This window comes from Anarrhichthys ocellatus, unplaced genomic scaffold (assembly GCF_004355925.1).
Source record: "Anarrhichthys ocellatus isolate YVR2014 unplaced genomic scaffold, GSC_Weel_1.0 scaffold5, whole genome shotgun sequence".
Lineage (NCBI taxonomy): Eukaryota > Metazoa > Chordata > Actinopteri > Perciformes > Anarhichadidae > Anarrhichthys > Anarrhichthys ocellatus.
Window position 1 is genome coordinate 932,950 of NW_022280035.1, and position 16,882 is coordinate 949,831.

The window sequence follows — 16,882 nt, forward strand, 5'->3', positions numbered from 1 at the left end:
ATAAAGCAGGGGATGCTTTAGGGCGGGGCTACACCGTGATTGACAGGCCGCTACCAGAGCCGTCTCTACGTCACTCCTCCACGGTCCAATCCAAATACTGTAACTTCCATTGCCGAACTTAAGGCTTCAAAACTGTAGTCCACAAAACAATGGGTTACATCCACTTCTTATATACAGTCTATGGGTACGACTATTAAAAGGCTGGTTCACCCCAGTCTATTATATACCTCTGTTGGTGTCTCGCCATGCAGATGTTTTTAGTTTTATTTGCCCTGGTTCTCGAAAGTTCTGCCTCCACCACAATACAGTTGAGGAGGATAGACAAAAAAAACATACTTAAAAAAACATACTCAACAGCAAAATCTCTCTCCTGAAACAATGTCCCTGTTGCTCTGGATGAACCACAAAACACAGTGTCAACAGTTTTCAGAGGGCTTATTCATTCACTAGGAAGTAGTCCCAAAGAAAACTGTTGACTTTGAAGTCCTTGGATTATCCTAAGGAAGCGACACATTGTTCCTGCAAAGAAACATTGCTGTTTTGACTTTTTCAAAGCTTTAAGCACAATCAATACAATTCCTTTCAGCTCAAACATAAGGGGTGACTGCAGGTTTACCAAAGGGGCAAATAAAACCAAAAATACCTACATGTCTAGACACAGCTCATGGTAAGTAAGAAAATGTGTTTTTATTCATGCTACTGCATGTCATCTAGGGATGGCAACAGGGGTCGGTCTATCACTTTGATCCAGATGGAAATATCTCAACAACCATCAGACGGATTGCCATGAAATGTCATCCAGTCATGGTCCCAAGAGGATGAATCCTAATGACTTGGATCTCCTGACTTTTACCTGTAGTTTGTGGTTTATGGTGACAGTGTTTCAGTTAAACTATTGGATGGACTTTGAGCATGTTAGCATGCTGATGTTAGCATTTAGCTCAAAGCACTGCTGTTCCTAAATGCAGACTAAGCCAGACTTAACAAGTTGAGATGCGAGACTGGAGTCGAGAGACGACTTGTATGACCGGATTGTTTCACAAGTAGCCAGTTTGCGAGCTAATTATAGACCAACAAAAAGCTACACCATGATAGATGATAGCCGGTGGGTTCCAAGATTACATTTCAGCCAATGCGTTCCTCCCTTTTCATTTTGCTCTCCAATATGAACTGTTTACCTGCATTCAACCAAAGCCTGCTCCAACTTGATTGGTCAATTCTACTTGGACTACAAACAGAAACCAGAATGCTCCAAATACCAAAATTGTCTCCCTTTGCCTACAAATACTGCATATGAAGGCAGTTTTTCATACAGTTTATTTATCATACAGTTTAAAGGTATAGCGCACATGAAACACATTGTGTATGTATAAAACATAATGTTTAATGTATTGTTGTTTATCGTAGCGATCTCTAATCTTAAGTGTCCAAAGAAAAGCCCTCTGCCTCTTGTACAACATCACCAGCCCTAGGTTTTCCTCATAAAGAATACATGGATGTACATCATAAGTAATGAATAGAGTCCAAGTAAAGAAGTTTTTTTCCTCCTTTTCAGGACAGCGACCTGCTGACATTCAACATCTCCGCCCATCACTCTTGGTGGAGCGAACACGGGCCGGGCTGCGTGAGGAGAGAGATGCCTCAGGCCCCGGGGGTCCACACCACGGAGAGCCACTCCTACATCACGGTCATGGGCTGCCTCATGGACTACCAGTACATCGAGGTCGTGCACAGCGGCACGCAGATCCTCGTCGCTGTGAGTATACAAGCTCTCACCGACATTATTCACACGTCGTGTCACGGGAACTCATTATATTACGCATCTGACACCGGCCTCGCTCGCTGTGGGATTCACGTACGTGAGAGGTGATGGAGAGGAAAGTGATCTTTTTTTGTTTTGCCCTTTCAAGCACTTTTCTCCGTATACTTCCACGGCGGCCTGTTATTTTGTCTATGGCAGCCTCCCCTTCCTCCGCTCCGGTCACTGAATGAAAAATTGATCAGTTGTTTTGTCTGGCTGAGGCTCAGACCTGCCAGCTGCTAACAGGCTACTCAAACACTGGAAGGACTGTTATTGTCCTCTTTACACAGCACCGTGTACGCACATCCTGCCAGCATGCACATTTGCACACCCCCATGTATGAGAGACTAAACCTGACATTGGACGGAGGCCAGGGCATTCTTTTTGTTGCCAGCCAAGCAGGCACTTGGGTTCAGAGATGCACATTACACACATTTACTCACAGTAGCATTCACTTACACACACTTTGACTCCATTTCAATGAACACAAACACATCCAGAGCTATTTTCCCACTCCTTTACGCTTTAATACATACAGAGAGAGAGAGAGAGAGAGAGAGAGAGAGAGAGAGAGAGAGAGAGAGCTAATACACATCAGGTTCATCAGCATTCAGTGGGTCAGGCTACACCCACACGACTACGTTTTTGTCTTCAAACGGCTTTTTAAAAATATATTAAAAGAATCTTCGTCCAGAGGAGCGTTCTACCGCCGTTTCTTAAATAATCTCCATCCATGCCGCCACGCCTGAAAACACCTATCACATGACATTCACGGGGCATTCGCGTACCGGTTGCAAAGCGCTCAAATAATAGCTCGCCTGATGCGCATGTCGGCAGTAGTAGCATTATCAAATGAAGAATTTAGCTGTTAGCATTGTGAACGAGATCAGCAACACTTGTAATTTATGATTCATGTTGAAATGAACCAATGGTAGTCGGGGCTGATGTTGTTTATTATTATGAGGTGATGGTGGCGTGACGATATCAGGGAAGGACACGTCATGACTGATGAAGCTTAGTTTTAGGGAGGTGCTCTGAGCTTTTTTAGACTTGAAACAGTTCACTGATAAAAACACTATTTACATGTCTTAGTATTTCACAAAGAAGGCCAATCCTTTATTTAGATGCTCTAGAAACAGGAGGTCCTAAAAATCTACATTTGAGTGAATATTGTGCAGCCAATTCACATTGTTTACAGTATTTTCAACCTTTGTCTCTTTATGGAGGTTGGTTTGTGACAGTTTGGCGGTTACACTCGTTGTCTTCTTGCTTCTTCACTGGTACGTTTTGTTTGTGTCAGCGTTTTCAAAGGTCACCGTTTCTGCCCGTCCAGACTACAACGCGAGTTTTCAAACTAAAACGACGGCAGCAGCCGTTTCAAACGTCTCTGTTTTAGGAGTATTAATGCGTTTTAAAAAACGTAGTCGTGTGGATGTAGCCTTGGAGTCCTGTTGGTTCTCATTCTTACCGTCTAATCTTGAATCTTAATTCACACCTGGGAGAGCACAGTGAATGCAGTTAGCGACATGGCACATTAGAATACCATCAGAGGGACCCAGCGTTGAGAAGCACTGAATTGTACCACTCATCCCATCAGCCCCGTGGAGAAGAAGTAATATAACATCTGACCTCGCGTTACAGCCTCGGCTCTCTCACTGAATCTCATTAGCCCCACGCACTATAGCCAGTGAATTGGTTCATTCCTCGCCTCACATGGACTTTTACTCCTCCACAGGAGATGGCAACACGTCTTTCTTTTTTTTTTTTGCTTGCATTTTTACATGTTATTGTCCAACCAAGCGTGCAACAGCATCTCCGTGAGAACGGCTCCCGGGAAATTGGTGCTAAAATCCCGGCATCATAAATGGCATCGCTTTCCTCGCACCTTCACTTCCTCTCAGGCTAAAAACGGAGCGCTGCTCAGGAAAATAGAGTCCTTAGAGATGTCCGCTCTTGTTTCGGTTTGTCCTTTTTCCTTCTCTGGGGAAAAGGAAAGACTCGAAGACAGAGATGAAGGAATGAAAGAAAAGGATGAGAAGAAAAGTGGGGTGTCCCTTTGTCTTTGTTCAAGGGTTTGTTCAAGGGCGCCGCGAGAGGCCATTAAATATTTAGTCTGGACTCCAGAGAGCGTGTTTCATTAGGGTGAAAAATGTGGATCCATTGGCCAGTAATGGAGGCGTCACCATCCGTCATCTATCTGCTCAGATTCATCATGAGCTCGGAGGAAGCCGTTCAGAAGGGAAGTCAGCGCTGTGTTGTTCAGGCTGCATTCAGTCAGAGAGTAACTCACAGGTTTAAAGGATGAGCTCGAGGTGGAGGCAACCTTTTCAAACTGGGATGATGTATTATTCATTGCTTCAGGAACATTTTGCTCCGTCTCTGCCTTTTATATTCTTTGCTGGCTTCACTGAGACCCAACTCACCCATCCGTCCCACAGCACATATTGTTATTGAATGGCTTCTTTCTGCGCCGGCGACAGCAGAGGCTGAAGGCGTCATGTTTTCAGGTTGTCCGTCCGTCCGTCCGTCTATTCGTTTGTTCGTTCGGCCCGTTTCTTGTGAGCGTCGTTTCTCAGGAACGCCCGCAGGGTATTTCTTCCAATTTGGCACAAATGTCCACCTGGACTCAAGGTTTGACTGAAAACGTAATGGTGAAAGATCACTTTATCTTTACAAAACACACTTTTCCCCATAACTCAAATTATTGCAATTTCACACAAACGTCTAAGGATAACATGATGAAGTGGTGACATTTTGGACAGAAGTGGATGTAAAGTATAACTTGACTGGTTGACGGAGGCATAAAACCGTGAGGCGATAATTATATATATTAATATTCAATAATAAGGACTGATTTCCCTGTCAGTTTAGTCAGCAGAAAATCAACACACACACACACACACACACACACCTCTCTCTGTCCTCCCGTGATCCTGTCTTCTTTTCTTTTTCTTCTTCGTCGTCAAATAAAACAGTCGAGTGTGAGAAGACGTCTCCGGTGAGATGGAGGTTGTGAAGAAAAGTATGAGAAAAACAAAAATGTGCAAGGTGTGATGTTCAGTTTACATCTGTGTCGACACAACTCTCACACACTAAAGGGAGGGTGAGAGATGTCGAGGGGTTGTCAGAGTTGCTGAGCTTCTCATAAAATGCACACACACACACACACACACACACACAGATATCATATCATTTAGTGTAGCTTATTGCTGCCACAGGCAATGCTTTTTTTCCGTTGCCTCTCTTTTCCTTGGGAACCTGCATTGGGAGGATTTGTGTGGTAGTTGATAATGGGAAGAACGGCGGCCTGCGTCATTCTCCCGCTCCATTGCTCGTTGATCTATTTCCTCTTCCCGTCTCCTTTTCCTGCGCAGATCTCACACCGCTTGACGCTCATGTCAATCAAACTCCCACCAACGCACTTCTCCTTCTCTTCTGCCACTTTTTTCTCTGGAGCTTAGGCGTCTCTCTCTCATGTCAGTCTGCGGTCTGTGTTGAAGTGCAGCTTGTTTAACACCAGGGGAGTGTGTGTGTGTGTGTGTGTGGGTGGGGGGGGGGTATATATCGGGGGTCCGCTCGGCTCTCCTTTAGGTTTGGGTGTGTGTTCCGTCGTCGTTCAGGTTCACTCAGTTCAGCGGCATGAGAAACATCATGGCCTCCCCCCTCACTCATCCAGGAGGTCAGGGGGCTCGCTTTGATAAGTCCATTAGTCCAACTCTCAAGCTGAACAACCGTCACCACTGTGGGGGAATATGTGTGTTTCTGTTTTGTGCTGCATGGGGAGCCAACTGGAGGGATCTTTGATGTGATTCCTATTTGAAGCGCAGTAATTTGTCCGGAATCAGTAAAAAAAAATGTCCGTGCATTATCTAGTGTAATAATAGCATTAAGCACCTCTGCAATATGTCAGCGCTGACATCACATCGTAACTGCTCTGTGAGTTTCACAGCATCTCCTTCAAAGGATTATAAAGATCCAAGGATTAAAAGACTTGATGATGCAGTAGTCAGCAGTTATTACGGCTGTTGCCTGCTGCCAAAAAAACAGGGAGGAGAAGAGAAAGACCCGAAGACCAGAGGAGAAGTAAGTCTGAATGAGGCGCCAGCGGGCCACTGAACATATATATATATATATATATATATATCGGGCTACTCGCAGTTCATGACTTCCCGCCATTGAACTTCAAAGGCCGTCTCCACCAAGAGCTTTAATTGTTAATCTGTTTTTTCAGGGGCATGCATTTTGCTCAGATTAATTTTACTCCAATATTTGGTCTTTTTAAACTCTGAGAGTAGGCAAGAGGAAGAAATGGAAACAGAGGAGAACTTAAAAGTGAAAAACAAGCAACATTAAAGAAGTAAAACTTCTCCAGCGGCATGTTTGCTTTTCCTTTTTGCTTGTTGAGTGTGTACTCGTTTAATTTATCTTCCTGATTCGCATTTCCACAGCACGGCTCTACTCAACTCGCCTCGCTCTTTTGTTTTGCTTTTCAATCGGCAAAGGTTGTGGATAGCACCTATTACTTTTTTTGGTGCCATCTCGGTCGAGGTTCCAAGCGAGCTGAGTCGATACTAGAAGGTGGAATTTCTAGCGCGACGCGGGATAACCCTGCACAAACACACCAGTTTTAAATAGCCAAGGTATTTACCGTCGATATTTGTTCATTCATTCGACCCACATTTAAAAACACAAAACTACGCCATGCAATTGACAAAATCCAGACGTTCCTCTGTTTGGTTGCATATGAAAGGATCCATATACGACGATCAGCTAATAATCCCGCCTACACTGAGTTGGAACTATCTGAAAACGGAATAGAGATCATAACCAAGAGTGAGCCGAGCCGATCCATGCCGAGGAAGTCAGACCTCCCTCGTCTAAAATCCTCTGCATGAGGCTGCACGGACAAACACGCAGTCTTTTCTTTCCTCATACAGCTTTTTTATTCCTGCATGTGCAGCCTCTTGTGTCTGTGTGTCATGTGTTTGTTTGTTTTTTGTTTACAGCAGAGTGCTGTTATTTGATGTGGCAGATGCAAATCAGCACCACAGAGACACTGATCGACCGCATGTGGTCCTGTAAGCTGTATAGATCTGTGTTTGTGGATGGGGGGGGGGGGGGCTGGTAGAAGAGAACAGGTGGATGTGGTCTCGGCAGTCCCTTTCTCATCATGTCATTAAACATGCAGCTGCTCACTCACACACGTCTGATTTTGTGCAGAGAAGCCTGTATAATTAACCCACTAGACATCTGCACCACCCCTCTTCCTCTCTCTCTCTTTCTGCTCCTCCTCTCTCCCGTGTGATGTATTTTACCTACAAATTCCTTTCATCATCGTGCACCCGGTGACTTTCCTCCTGACGCTGAGCCACAATCAATAGTGTGTTAATGAGCTCGTAGACCGACTCAGATATCCGTCACTGCACACACACGTGTGGACAGGCCTGTCGGCTGTAGAAAGCAGGCGTCTCTAAATTCATATCAACAGACAGATACAGGGCTGCAACCAACAATTATTATCATTATTGATTCATCTTGATTCTTTTTTCAACTCCTATATTAGTACCCTTGAACACATCTGAAAATAAAATACTTTACAGAATGCCATCATCCACACCACCAGCAGCTTCAGCTCAAACTTATGTTACATCTTTTCATTTTGAATTAACGAAAGTGACGTTGTGTGACTGTCGACATTCAGGTTGTGCGAGGCAGACAGCTTTTTTTTGTGGTACTTTTCACTATTCAAATATATGTTCAAATTTAGACTATTTGTTGACAGCCCTAGTGTTCAAGTAGCCTGTTTCCACAGGGCTTTACTATTTGTAACCTGCTCCGTCAAGGTGCAACAGTAACACAAATAGTAAAGTTACTGTTGTGACAGGCGAATGTTCCTCTCCTCAACTAATGTCAACTGATTATTTCATGTAATTGTTTTAGAATGCATGTAGCTATAAAATGCTAACTTAAACAACTTTCTCCGGTGCGAGGGAGCTACGTAACATCTGGTTACCGTTATTGTTGCCGGTACTGGTAATATTTCCGCCCTGCTCTCGTCCACTAACATAACATCCGGTTTGCCGTCTACTGTCGGCCTGATTCCATGTGAATGCAGCATTAGTCTCGTCGCTCAATGACTGACTTAGACAATCAATCCATTATCGAAATTGTTGATTCATTGTCTGACAATCAACCAATCAATCTACTTATTGGTCAGGGCTACACAGAGAACATTTTAAATTGATTGAGATTGAAAAGGATGTCAGTCTTTACACCTGTGCAGTGAGCGAGACTGTTTTTTTTCCCCTTTATCCAACTTGACTGTAAACCTGATTTTATTGCAGTTATAACTGAGAAGAGTGCAACAGATTCACGTCTAGCAGACTGATGTTTGTAAGTGTGCATCGTCGTAGGTGATCACGCGTCTTTCTGGACCGGCACATTCAGTATGCACCTGACCTCCATTAGCCTATGCAAATAAGTAACCTTCCTTTTTAGCTCGGCAGCTGGCATTCTTCTCACGCACACACACACGCACACACACACACACACAAACGTTTGTGCCTTGCCCTTCTTTTAGCCCCTCATTATCGGAGAGAGGAAACAAGGATAGTGCTGAACTATCACAAATACCTCCTTTCGTTTCCTCTGCCACATAGTAAATAGTACATGAAGGCCCACTGGAGGACAGCTTTGCTTTTGATGTTTTCTCAGATCTACAGCTGAACTTTTCGTGCCCCGGTTGCCTTCCTCGGACTCTACTTACTGCTCGACAAACAAAACTAAAAAAAAGGACACAGATAGAGAAGCGGAGATTTGCAGATTGTGGAGTGACAGTGATGTGGAGACTTGTGTTTAAAAAGTGACTGACTTAAAGGGAAAAGTGCAGAGTGCAAGGAAAAAAAAGATGATTGGCAGCTAAATGAGTTGGCTTTAGTTCGGCACGTCCTCACAGGCAGACTGACATCAAGCCTCAGAGGACGTGCGGGGGCTTTATGAGCTTAATTAATTTGACATCAATCTCTAAAATGATCCCTGAACTCCAGAAGTGACAGTAGGAAGTCAAAGGACTGCTGTGTGAGAGGATTTATGAGCGTGATTATTTAATATGCGAGGATATTTAAGTGGAATTGTCACTTGTTATTGAGGACACTGACCTATATTGGCTAAGGACAGCAATGCCTCCAGCAAAAAGCCACCGAGTGTTCACTTCTGATCTTATTAGCTCCCTGTACATCACACTAAATGTACCGTGGCCATAGGAGAGGGAACTAGAAGACGGGGACACGAGTGGATACATTATAGTCCATCTCCATGCAGCACCCAGACTCTCTTGCTGTCAGCGGTTATCAGTTGAGGCGTGAGAAATGACTGATTTCCCATTAGTTGCTCCCAAGGTTTGGCATTCACTGATTGAAGGTATGACATTTCTGGTGTGTTGGATTTGTCTACTCACAACTGCTGTTTATGAGTGTGCAATGAGGCTAAGAGGAAGTATGTCCGTGGTGTTATGAGCTTTTTATCCTCGGGGGAATAGCTTGTCTGTAGATAGAAAACGGCCTTTATGTTGTTTCTTTCATCCTCGCCTCAACATCTTTGTGCTTTCCCTGACGACATTTCTTGAATCAAAACATGGGTAGGAAGTGAGAGCTTAGTTCTTTCTCCCCCTCCTTTTTCTCTTTCATTCATATACAGACGGGTTACAAATTCACTGAATGGTTTGATGATTAGGGAAATTGTGTGAGTTATATTCCATCACCTGTAGGAGATTTTGGACGAGCGTGTTACTGAGTGTTCAGACCATAAAGAGAAGTGTGCAGATCACCGCCTGCTGTATAGTGTGACTGAATGAATACAACCCCCGGTCTAGCCACTAACGGGCTGTAAGGCGTCTTAAAACACACCATTCAAACTCAAAAACAAGCGGCGATGTATGCAGGCAATCAGCTCTAAGTCATCGTATAAGACGACAATCTTACCAAAGACAAAATAAGCAGTGGCTGAGTTGCGGTGGTGTACTCAGCAGTGTGTGTGTACTGGTAGTTCTGTTAGCTGTTAGCAGTTAGCTAAACACACCCTACAAAACAATACAAGTGAGCCGCAGAGCAGCGGCCGAGAGGTACGCAGCAGTGTGTGTAGCTGTTAGCGGTTAGCCAAACACACCGTACAAAACACGTTTTTTTCTAGATCTGGCCACAAAAACAGTCAATTGCATGGTAACGTTTGACTGGAGAGGTTTCAATACTACTTGGTACTTCGGTCGATACCTTAAAAGTACCATGTATACAGGTATCATGTACTGATACCCAGCACTAATGACAAGTTGTATTGCAGCTGTTCTGGCAGCTTGTGGAGCCCCAACACCTTATTAACACGCTCAATGTTGTGTTTTCTCTTAATCTGTCACCCATCTGTACGTGTGCTACACAAACACTCTGCACAGCCTCCTCTGCTGTGACAGATTGGCTTTACGATGTCTGACTCCATTCCAGACCACAGCAGTGATCAGAGCCCTTTAGGAAAATGAAACAAACGTTTACTCATGCATCAATATTAACTCGTACGAGCGCACCGCTTTTACAGGAGAAACACACAGACAGACACGATGTGGTTGAAAACAGGGTGCGCCCCCCTGCTGTTAACACCATCTTGTGTTTGACACCGGCTTTATACATATGCTAATTCCCCTCCATTTCACTGCCACTGTAATGGATGGGGTGAGACCAGCAATTAGATTCTAGAGAGAGGAAACGGAGCGAGAGACAAGAGTTATGTGTGTCTTATCTAGCCCACACAGAGACCGACCCCGTTCCCTTCTCCACTAGACACCACACCTGCGTTTCATTCATAAATAAAACATTTAATCTACATCTGGATGAACTTCAATAAAGGCCGAATATCTTATGTGAGTGAAAAACAGGAATAAAAAGCCTGAATGGTGGAGATGAAAGACCTGGAGACTGCACGCCGTCTTTGTTCCTCTTATAATTACGTGGGCCAAGTTAAGTTATAGGTTGAATGAATGTTATATAAATAGCCGCCGTCGCAGACAGCCAGTCCGTTCCCTTTGGGTTTTGTGTTTGTGTACCCAGTGTGCGAGGAGGGCAGCGTGCCCAATGCTGTCTTTAATTGGCGTGGCGGAGAGCCAAATGATGGATGGCCGGCCCGGGTGGAGAGAGACAGTCTCTCAGAGTGTCTGTTTCCGAGTCGATGACAGCCATCTGCCAGTCCCATAGGCTATTCTCAGCGCTGTTTGCCCACATGTGCATCAGCGTACAGTGAGTCTGTGCTCTCGTTCCGTTGCTTTCTGGTGTGTTTGTGCATGTGAGCTACTACTGTATGTGTAAGAGCCAACAATGACGATACAGTAAAGCAGCACTGACATGTTATCACCTTTTTAAGTAGCTTTATTTACACATACTCAGCGTCCTTGTTTCTGGACACATGCTGTATGCAAATCCAATTTGTTCTTTGTTCAGCTCTGTTTTTGACTCCTGATGGATGTACGTGGCTCTTTAGTAGTTAAATGCTCCACTATGTTCACCACCTAGTCTCCAACCTGGGCAGGTAGCATAGATTGGGTTTATCAAAGTGGCATGGCAGAAAATAGCGCTGATGTGAGACGGTAAAGGTGCAGAGTGTTAGTAAAGTAGCGAGCAACACCAGCTCCAAAAGCTGCTAAATCTAGCGAGAAAGTTGCTAAGTCAGCAACACTGACAGCCCGTCCCTTTAGGCCTCTCTCCAAAGCCACTCCCCCAAAAATGATCGTTCTAAATATAAACAACAAACATGGTTATTGTTAGCACTCACAGCTGTTGAGATGCAGCCAGTGAAAGACTCTGTTGACGAGTAATGAACACACGGGCAGAATCATTTCCAATCATTTCATTCTGCCATTATTACAGTCCTGCAAAAGCCACAGGAATTAGATTTTGTTTATATTTTTTTGTCAAAGGATTTGCTTCATTGATGCTTTCGGGATTTAATGAGAATTTCAACGAAAATATGAATATGTTTTTGAAGAAGTTACTAACCCTGCCTTCAGAGTGAGGTCACTACGAGCGACCCCTTCCACTTTACTCATAATTATTTGATCCAAATTATATTATAAATATATAGATTACAGCTGCTTATAATTATTTCCATTTTTAATGAATGTGTTCATTTTATATATAAAGTTTGTCTCTAAAATGTCTGAAAATAGTGAAAAATGTTCCAGAACACGAGGTGACGTCTTCATGTTGCTCGTTTTGTGTGACTCACAGTAAAAACCTACTAATATAATAATATTAATATTCACCTCATGTTGTTGTATAACAGAGAAAAGCAGCACGTTTCAGAAGCTGGAACCTGTAACATGTTTGACAACTTTAGCTTGATAGTAACATGGAACGAACATTTGACAACTATTACTTCATCATTAAAATTAATCTCAATCAGTTTTCTGTCGGATAATCAACGGATCGTTTCAGCTCGAGTGTTGCACAGCGTTGCATCACATGGTCCCCCAAAAAGATCGAGGCTGCATCATCGAAAAAACTCGCTCCTTTCCAGATGTTCTGTGTATGTTCTTTTTTTTTTTTTTTTTTTGCCAATCAAAGCAGCTGTTTATCAGCCGCCAGCTCGGTGAAGTCTAACATCTCTCTCGTTTGCTTGTGTGTTCGCAGCTCCTGGGCTTCGTGTACGCCTGTTATGTTGTCAGCGCCATCACCGAGGAGGAGGACAGCTGTGAGTCGCTTACCCTCACCCCCTCACACACACACACACACACACACACACATTCTTGAAACAGATCATTGCAGCAATTAATGAATCACTCTCAGAACCACTCACGCAGATGTGACGGAAAACTCCAGAATTGAGGAGAACAGGGCCACGTCTTTCTATTCTTTTCCTATCTTTACCTCCCACTATCACCAGCTCTCCCCTGTCTCCCTCCTCTGTCCTCCTTCACGCCAGCTGGGCCCTCTCTCTCTCTCCCTCCAGAACCAAAGGAACCATGTGTTCCCTCTCCACACCTCCTTCAGCCCATTCTTCTCACTTTCTCTTTCACGTGTCCAGTCGTCTGTGTGGTCCTCGCTGTTGTTGCAAACCTTTCTTTCATGTACTCGGGACTTTCACTTCGCTCACTTTCTTCTCCCCACGCGCCCCCTTGTTTGTCGCTCCAGCTGTCTGTTGCTGGCTCGGGCGGGTGTTTTTTTACACCGCAGGAGTGCACCTCCCCCACTCTCCTCTCGACACGCACACACCTTCCCTCCTTATGCTCTTGCAGCTTGTCAAACATGCACATGCTTCCTCCGAAGTGGCTCAGTCTGTGCAGTTGACTCGGCCTTTTCCTGTCCTGCATGAAGCAGGCAGAGAGAGAGAAAAGGGTGTGTGAACAGGCGACATGAGATATTAGAGAAGGAGAAACCAGAGATGAACCCTTGTGATAAATGACCCAGCTGCTGTGACCTCATAGGACGCAGGGTCAGAGGTTCTCGCTCGAGGTCGGACAATCAGAGGGCAGGAAACATTTGATCTAAGGGTTAGCGGCGGTCGTAAATATCTGATTAGCACCGCAGTAACTCTCCGGGACGCATAGCGATGTCCACATGCATGAGAGTCTGCCTCAACGTATTTTTCCCTTCTGAATATTAACCCTGAACGCTCTGTGAGGATTAGCTGAGATTAAATAGGTTTCTCAATACGGTTATAAAACAAAACGTTCCTTCTTTTGTAAATTTAGCTGTTAGTGTCGACTTCCTTTGTTGTATTTGACCCCTCAACACGCGTCTTGCGCTCTCATTTCCCGACAGGTCACATATTTATGCATCGAAGAGCCTCTCGGCTCACATCTTTGAACAGCGAACGCCAAATTTGCATCTGATCTGTGACTTTTGCTGGGAAGCTCCGAAAACTAGCGGCGAGTGGAAAATCAGAGCCAAAATCGTGTAGTTTGAAAGACGCTAGACGTGTGGAAGGGCCTCTTCAACATGACTGTGTGTGTCTGGAGGAGATGAGCTGAACCATCAGTTAAAAAACACCGACACAGAGAGCAGAGGAGAGAAGCAGCGTGACCCGTAAATTAGTGGCATAGTTTATTTTCGTTCATACAGCTTAGATGCTGGGAAAAAACAACGCTTATGATAGTAGGGGAAACCTTGATTTTCATAAATTGCTTCCACATTTTGGCAAAAACCAAATGTGCCTTGTTTCACCGCAGATTCCATTTTTATCATCAAATTCCGTGAAGCTGTCTGTGTTTTCCACATCACGGAAATCACAGGCCCCTACATACTGTTCGTGCTTGTCAGAGTACTAATTGTGAAGTAGCTGGAGCCTGGCTGTAATCAATCCCAGACACCCAAACTCTCACTTTGATTTGAACACGGCGTAATGCACAAAGCGTAATGCACACGCACTAATTTCATGTTAAACCTGCAGACTCTTGTAATTTGAGAGGAACTTGTGATGTGGTGCCCGTGTTCCTGCAGACGAGCGCTGCAGAAATCCAGGCGGTTCTGTGGTGGTCACATACCAGAGATTCAGCGGCTGTGAGCGGTTAGCATCACCACCCCCGGCTCTGGGCAGTACCACTTAATCACCAGTCGACCCTAAATAATCCCTGGAGGGCAACACCACCTCAGCACGAGTCAAGTCAACTAAACTAAACTACACTTTTGTTTCTTTGTGACATTTGAGCTTTGTTCACCGCCCCGTGTGGCACAGATTGTGTTTGTTTGAAAAGCGGATGGCCATTCACCCCCACACACACACACACACACACACACACACACACACAAAATCAGCGGTAACATTATCAAAAGAGCAATAAGGAAAGGTTGGTTCACAAAAAAAAGGGTCAAGGGTGAAAACAAAACATTTTTAATTATCTGGCGGCTCTTCTCTGATTCAGGAGTAAAACTCTGCCACGAAAGCTTCCAACCGCTCGCTCTTTGTTATTGCAATCAGCCTTTTGCCTGCTCACACACACACACACACACACACACACACACACACACACACACAAACTTGTTCAGAGACAGGTGCGCACACACACACACACACACACACACACACGCAGACACCAGCTCCACCACTCTCATTTGATGTGTAGATTAAAGCGTGTTTCTGTGCCTCAGCACCTCTCCTCCTACTCAGAACTTCCTCTTCTCTTCACTCGCTTCATTCCTGTTCCTCGCGTTCTCCACACTAAGATGGAATAATCACATATGAGAGTCCAATTGTTGTAAGAAATCTCCGCCGCTCTCCGTCTCGTTTCCCGTCTCTGGCTTTCGAAGCTTTAATGAGGTGTGCTTGTAAAAAAAAGTTAGAGGTCCCTGGTCCCTCGTTTTATCAGCCTCATTAAGCGCCTCGTCCGTCAATAACTTCCACAGTTGATTGTGCCTCGGCAAGAGAAGAAAGGTAGGGAAGAATCCTCAGGAGGGACAGAAAGAGAGAGGGTGAGACCGGAAGAGGAGCATGGAGGGGGGAGAGCAGAGGGAGGTGTTCGTCAGGAGCGAGGTTGGAAGAGGAGACGGGTCATTATGCCGAAACAAACAACACGAGACAAGATGAGCTTCTCGTGAATGAGGAGATAAGACAGGAATTCCTCTCACGCCGAGCACTCTCTCACTCTCAGGGGAGACGGGTGAGATAGATTTGAGTGCTCAGGCTTGTGTAAAGAATAGCGGGGTGAAACACACACACCCGTGCACGCACACACACACACACACACACACACACTCACAGGAAGACACAATGGGCAGAATAGAGTGTGTGTGTGTGTGTGTGTGTGTGTGTGTGTGTGTGTGTGTGTGATCTCCCATTTGATTTGACATCCTCTCACGTTAAAAGTGCATATGTATATTCACACACTCATGCATACCTTTACACTGAATGTATTTGTGTGTGTTACCTGACTATGCAGGACTGACTGAATGTTGGAGTGTAGATATTTGTGTGTGTGTGTGTGTGTGAATTGGTTCCACAGAGTTATCGGTGGTGAGCAGACACAGCGACTGAGCGAGTGGTGGGGAAAATCCTCTTTGTAAAGTAGGTCATGGAGTTAGAAGCCGAGCGCCGGGATAAGCTCGCTTTAGCATGTCTGCTAATTATGCTGCCGCCCTCTGTGCTGAGTCACATCCCCAGAAAATCCTCCACAGCAGAATGAGACGCTGAAGGGATGCGAGAGCGTGTAGGTGGCAGCGTATTCTCCAGTTGGAAAAGAGTGAAAAAGGTCAAAACATCCACAAAAAAAGTCTTGTCACCACGACTTACCCCAAAATGTTATCTTCAAGTTGAACATTCAGAGATTGACCATTTTGACACAGTTTCTGTTTGACGGTCGTTTTTAAGGTCCAAGTCAAGAAGCTGTGATTGACAGGCCGCTACCAGAGACGTATACAGCGTCTCTACGTCCCTCCTCCTCAGTCCAGATATGGTCACTTCCATTCACTGGTTGCAAAAAGCCAAGATGGTGACGGCCAAAATGTCGAACTAGAGGCTAAAAAACGGCAGTACACAAACAGATGGGCGACGTCACAAAGACCACGTCCACTTCTTATATGCAGTCTTTGGTGCTATTGTGACGTTGGCTCACTGTCATAACATCCTGGGACACTTGAATGGAACTCTGATATTTTTTAATTATTCTGCAAAATATATCCACATTGAAGTAGTTGTTACTTGTAAACTCTGGAAATTAGCACTGCAACTACCAGTTCATTTCAACGTTAATAATCGATCATCAAAATATTTGCCCAATAATAAGCACAGTGGCATTGTCTGTATTCGTCACATGAAACATATTCCAGAGGTTCTCCTGGCCTGTGTTTGCCTGGGACCTTTCTCCTCTCTGCATGGATGATTAACTTTGAACACACTCTCATTCAAACACACCTGAAGTTTTCATATGCAGAATAACGGAGCATAAAATCGCCTTTAAAGTCAATGAGTAGCCTGCATTGCAGTGATGGCTGTGTAACGGTGTGTGAGGACAGAGACGTATACTGCAGAGTGGATCAAACCATGAGGAGCTCCTTTAAATAGAGTGTGTGTGTGTGTGTGTGTGTGTGTGTGTGTGTGTGTGTGTGTGTG

At 44.7% G+C, this 16,882-nt stretch overlaps 1 protein-coding gene across 1 annotated transcript in view; it reads left to right on the forward strand.

Moving 5' to 3' along the window:
• Positions 1-44: 44 nt before the first annotated feature.
• Positions 45-16,882, forward strand: part of LOC116382023 (sodium/potassium-transporting ATPase subunit beta-1-interacting protein 4-like) — a 23,562-nt gene continuing 6,724 nt past the window's right edge. Inside the window, exons 1-2 of the mRNA XM_031844678.1 lie at positions 45-1,756; positions 12,469-12,529. Of these exons, the coding sequence (XP_031700538.1) occupies positions 1,637-1,756; positions 12,469-12,529 (181 nt within the window). The 5' untranslated portion in view covers positions 45-1,636. The remainder of the gene's footprint in view (positions 1,757-12,468; positions 12,530-16,882) is intronic.